We start from the raw sequence: 6,128 nt of genomic DNA, 5'->3' as shown, positions 1-6,128 counted from the left end.
GTCTTTTCAACTAATAATCCTCACGCTACTCACAAGGCTCCCCCTCTAGAATAACAATCATTAAGTTTAAGTGTATATTATAACAAGTATTACAATTTTAATAAAATGAGAACTTACATTATTTTAAGATTTAATGAAATTTGGAGAAAAAAACAATATAAATATATCATAAACAAAAATTCAAATTTAATTTGACAAATGTGGTTTGCATAACCAGAGTTTGCGTTTTTTTGTTTTTTTATCGGTGGCGCCGAGCACCACCGCCCTGCGAGACGCAATCCTTATCCGTGTATACAGATTACGGTGTCTCTGCTTGACACGATGCCTTTGGTCCATACTTACGTGGGGTGCCAACTCTAATTGTTCAGCCTTATCTTCACAGGGCGTTCCCTGCAATATAAATCTCAGTAACTCGTCTTCTGTCATTGGAGGTGAAAACTGCGCGGCTGCACAGGTTCAAAAGCTTTCATAACAAGAAAGGGGAGGAGAGATATCTGAGGAAGAGGAGGAAGAGGATGTCCGGGGCTCAAGGAGCGCAGCCAAAGGGGAGCTTCACCGCTACAACGTATGAGTCGGTTCCTGGCGGCGCAAACAAAACTCAGCAGACATTGGATTCAAAGGAAGACGTTGGAGGAATCGAAGTAGAGTCCCATGCTGACAAAACGAAAGATGCGACTGGGCAGGGTGGCCCTGCCTTTGGTCGCGGACCAGGTGTTGATAAGAAGCAAGATCTGGGTGTCACCGGCACTGGGCCTGCTTAATCAAATATTATTATTATCTCTGGTAGTATATCGTGGTGGTGGTATATCGTGAAATATAGAAACATAATTGTATATTATGCGTTAGGAATAAGTAAGTTTTTAGTAGTATATCTGGCTTAAGAATTGCTCTATACACAATTTTTTCGCAGTTGAAATATATAATTGTAATTGTATATTACTCATTAGGAATGAGTAAGTTTCTATATTCTTCATGGTTTGTTTTACAAACTAAAATTATTGTCCCTGGATGGAAACTAATCTTCGATGGCAATTGTGTTAGTTGGTCTGCAAAATATTACCGGATTTTATTTTCAATTGCTTTCATTGTGGCAGACTCTGAATAGACGTGAAGTGTGCAAGAATACTGAAATTTTTATCATCGGCTGCTTAGTTTTCTTTAATGATTTTTATTTTAAATGGGAAAGTATATATATTAGATGGAGTAAAATATATCACAATTTCTCTCGTGTTGTCTCAAGTTTCTGTATATATACCATTTATCCAAAATAATGGATTCCAGATAGATAGTCTAATCTTAATTCATGTATATCCCTCCTTTGTCATATCATAAGATATTCAAAACTACCCTGAATACCTACCCTTCTATTCAATTAGTAGCTACGTAGCCATGCTAACCTACATGCACTGTCACAACCTACACATAGTAGCATTGGGTTCACCTACACATACACATAGTAGCATTGGGTTCCTACACATAGTAGCATTGGGTTCACCTACACATACACATAGTAGCATTGGGTTCACGATTAGGAGCTTTTCCCTTTCCCATACTTACGACAAGGTGTTCATTTCTTTCTTTATCGGAGAGACATCCCGTTCACATTGATAAAATATTTTGATACACATACCTCTATGTAGAATTCATAATATATTCAATATTATTAGCAGTAACCCAAAGGCTTTTCTGCCCCCATACTTAAGAAGGGGATGATGCACTCTTAACTTTTCAATCCACATCCATCTCATACAAAATCAATAAAATATTTCAATAAAATATTTCAGATAATCAACCATTTTATACGGAAATCAATAAAATATTTTAGATAATTAGATAATTAACCATAAATGTAATGTAATTGGTTCAGATAATTATTTCAGATAATCAACCATTTTATATTTATTAATTCAGATAATTATTTCAGATAATCAACCATTTTATACCCAGAGTCGGGCTAATTCTCCAGAAGTTGTCTGGGCGCAGGTGGTAGACTACACGAGGGAGACCATTCTAGTAGAGAAATGGGACAGTGAGGATTGGAAAACTACTGCGGAAGAACAGGCCATTCTGAATAAACTAAACTTAAAATTGGATATGGTGCATTACAAATGCTCGGCCAACAATGACATGAGAACTCAGAGTCCAGAGATTTTCTCATACCCTCGGGATCAATTTATCAAGCTTAACTTTGACGGGGCTTCGAAGGGTAATCCGGGAGACGCTGGTTTTGGAGGGATCTTTAGAGACAGCAACAATCAAGTCAGGTGGATCTATGCCGAATGGGGAGGCCAAATGACTAATAATGAGGCTGAATTCTGGGCCCTGCACCAAGGTTTAAGAATTGTTATCAGGAATGGATACACCAACCTAGAAATCACTGGGGATTCGCAACTGGCTGTGGACACGGTGAGGAGACTCAACAATGGGCAAGGTTGGGAGAAAGTAACCAAAAGTTGGCGGACGGCAGGAATCATCCAAGAAATATCCGGCTTGATTAAACGCATCGACTACAGCATCACGAGTCATGTGCGGCGAAAAGGGAATCAGGTGGCAGACTGGTTAGCGAATTGCGGCTGTAAGGGACGTGGCAGTTCCATTGATAGGCAATGGAGAACCATTGAAGGCAACGAGGAGTGGAAGGAGTTGGCAGACCTCATCAAGACGGATCATGCTCAAGCCACGAAGGATAAGGTGCGATCCAGCAGAGCGGATTAATAGGGAAGCGTGGAGAGGCAGATGGAAGATCAGGATGGAATCGGGTCTTAATAAAATCATCATGCCTGTCAGTAGGACGAAGGATGGCGATTGGGGGGATGGTACTACGGTGGCTGGAGAAATAGTGGGGAAGGAATTCATCCATCGCGAGATTATAATTACCCGAACTATGACGGGAGATGGAGGCGGTTCATCAGGTCTCACAACAGATGGCGTGAATTATGACAAGATGGCAGGCAGTAGTGGGTCACCGGTGAGGGACGGGCGGAACTCGGTTTCCGGGATCTCCTGCACCCCCGCGGCCTTCAATACCCCCTATAAGAGCAGCAGGAGGACGGTACAGGACTTACGCGAGATTGCTAGTTGGGTAGAAGGGGAGGAATTAATTGAGAAGAATAGAACAGTAGCGCACGGGCCTAGAAACCAGGGCTTGAAGAGGAGAGATTCCCTGGATTTTATGGAGACCAGACAGAAACAAAGAATGATGAAGGAGCATCAGACTGCAGGGAAGGATACCAGCGATGGAAAGGGCAAGAACCGCATTCAGGAAGAGCCTTCCTTCTCGGTATGGGAGATTCAGGAGGATTCTGAGGAAACCCTCATCCCGGTTGGGACGAAGGAAAGCGGATGCCAACCAGAACACCTGTTCGTAGACAGAACCGAGCAGATGATAAGGAAATCGGCGGACACAGAGGATATGAGGCTGCAGCGTTACGGGTTAAGGAAACGTGCCACGGCTGAAGGCAAAGATAATGACAGAGCCAGCAAGAGAGCCTGGGGGCGTGCGAAACATGGAGAGGAGGCAGGGGAAACGTCCAGGAGGGGTCCGGGTAGGAGCAGGAAGATGAAAGAGACTGTTACGGATAGGGTGCGCAAAGCTGAACATGCCTTTCTGCGCTTCTCCAACCAGGCGGTCCGTAGGGTAATGCAAAAGCTCGAAGAAGAAGCCACACAAGACCAGTCTGATGAGGAAGTTGAGCACTGGACCTTTTTGCTTCACGACCCAGGCCAAACCAGAGGGCGCATGTCCCTTTACAAACAGTCCCTCCACCTCTACTGGGTGATGAAGGGAATTTTGGCCAAGGCGCTGCTACAAGTTTCGAAGGAAATGGTGAACCTGGCAAAAGGAGGCCCGGACATCCGCCTGGAACTGAGTTTCCTGAGAGTTGCGATGCTGAAACAAGAGGAAGCTATGATGAGGATGGAGGAGCAGTTGACCACCATCCAGCACATTCTAATACCGGAGCAGCAGGAGCAAGTGACAGAGGCGATGCAACAACCTGCGAGGGGCAACGATTAACTTAAGATATGTTTAGAACTAGTAATAAATTTTGTAGCTATAGTTTTGTTCACGTCAAAGATAGGAGAATGCAGAACAGTCAAAGCAGTGGTTTTTGGAATAGTTTTAGAAAGCTTCAGGATTGTACAGTTTATTTAGCAAACTCCATTAGACTTTGGACATACTTTTTTTGGGCCGCTATCAAGAATTATAGATGGCATTTAGACCCGGTTTCCCGTATAGGGCGGGCGTATACTGTTTCATGAACTGATGTATTGTTCTTTTTGATCGAAGTAATAGAATGAGAACCACCTTAGCCTACAAAAAAAAAAAAAAATCAACCATTTTATACCGAAATCAATAAAATATTTTAGATAATTAACCATATAATTATTTCAGATAATCAACCATTTTATACCGAAATCAATAAAATATTTTAGATAATTAACCATAAATGTAATGTAATTGCTTCAGATAATTAACCATTTTATATTTATTAATTCAGATAATTATTTCAGATAATCAACCATTTTATACCGAAATCAATAAAATATTTTAGATAATTAACCATATAATTATTTCAGATAATCAACCATTTTATACCGAAATTAATAAAATATTTTAGATAATTAACCATAAATGTAATGTAATTGCTTCAGATAATTAACCATAAAGGTTCATATAAATATAATCCTAACCATAAAATTGGTTGAAATAATTAACCATATAATTATTTCAGATAATCAACCATTTTATACCGAAATCAATAAAATATTTTAGATAATTAACCATAAATGTAATGTAATTGCTTCAAATAATTAACCATAAATGTAATGTAATTGGTTCAGATAAATATAATCCTAACCATAAATATAATGTAATTGGTTGAGATAATTAACTATAAATGTAAATGTAATCCTAACCATAAATGTAATGTAATTGGTTGAGATAATTAAGCATAAATGTAATTGGTTCAGATAATTAACCATAAATGTAATCCCTAATGTAATGTAATTGGTTGAGATAATTAACCATAAATGTAATTGGTTCAGATAATTAACCATAAATGTAATTGGTCGGATCGAACAATTTTAATCCCTAATCACATAATTAATAATTAGGATTGAACAATTTTAATCCCTAAACACATCATTAAACATAATTAACCATAAATGTAACACATAATTAACCATAAATGTAATATCAGGATTGAGCAATTTTAATCCCTAAACACATAATTAAACATAATTAACCATTTTAATCCCTAAACACATAATTAAATGTAATTAATCATAAATGTAACACATAATTAACCATAAATGTAATGGTTTAATCATAAATGTAACACATAATTAATCATAAATGTAATGGTTTAATCATAAATGTAACACAAAATTAATCATTTAAAGATAAGAGATAATAAACTAGTTATTTAACCCGGATGCGGGTGCTTTTACTTGCCATTAAGCATGGCACATGCCTCGACACCTGGGAGTAGGACGGAAGGCCGGCACCTGTACGCGGAGGCCTGCAAAAGAGAATATCAGTTAATGCAAACGGCAATTGAATTCAGTTTGAAGCAGAGACGAAGGGACGGCGCATTCAAGCCGAGCATGGTAGCTCTGGACTCGATGCAGACCAGGAGTATGGCTCAAGGCTTTCCCCCCGCGGTGATAATGGTTGCCACGCCTTATATTAGGACCGCCATGCCAATTAACGAACAGAACTTGCCCATTGCTGCTAGTGTTTTGAGCGGGGTTACTCAGGCTTCCAGCATTCGAAGAATTGATAAGCGTTTGGGGTCTCTGGCCTTAGGCACCATGCCGAGAAGAAGAGGCGTGCCCAGGCGGGGAGGGAGGTCTGGTATCCGAGTTGGCCCTGAACTGGAAGAACTGCATCCAATTTCGCCCATGGCCTCCGCTCCGCCCTCGTCCCCTAGCTCAGAGCAGGAATGCCTTGTTCCGCAAGGCACCTACCAGACTTTTCGTCTCAGGTTTCCTAGCCGGCTCGTCAGACCAGAAGTGGTTGTCAATCTCACGGTTTACATTTCTGAGGAAGAGCCCGGAGATCCCAATTCAACCTCCCCTGCCTCTGCAAGTGTTCAGGACAGTGACATTCTCCTGGGCGACATGAA

The 6,128-nt window shown here is 40.4% G+C and overlaps 1 protein-coding gene across 1 annotated transcript; it reads left to right on the top strand.

Moving 5' to 3' along the window:
• The first annotated feature begins 417 nt into the window (after window positions 1-417).
• On the top strand, window positions 418-966 carry LOC149205892 (uncharacterized). Its single transcript, XM_089393579.1, has one exon. The coding sequence runs from the start codon at window positions 516-518 to the stop codon at window positions 759-761; it is 246 nt and encodes an 81-aa protein (XP_089249705.1). The 5' UTR covers window positions 418-515; the 3' UTR covers window positions 762-966.
• Window positions 967-6,128: the final 5,162 nt, after the last annotated feature.

The sequence above is a fragment of the Pinus tabuliformis genome, chromosome 1_2 (assembly GCF_031772625.1).
Source record: "Pinus tabuliformis cultivar Carrire ecotype Pingquan chromosome 1_2, CPIR1, whole genome shotgun sequence".
Taxonomy (NCBI): Eukaryota; Viridiplantae; Streptophyta; class Pinopsida; order Pinales; family Pinaceae; genus Pinus; species Pinus tabuliformis.
Note: the sequence above shows the minus strand (reverse complement) of the source record. Positions and strands in the feature narration are given on the sequence as shown.

Bases quoted from the DNA above. Each gene is read 5' to 3' on its own strand.
- LOC149205892 (XM_089393579.1), top strand. From the start codon at position 516: ATGTCCGGGGCTCAAGGAGCGCAGCCAAAGGGGAGCTTCACCGCTACA.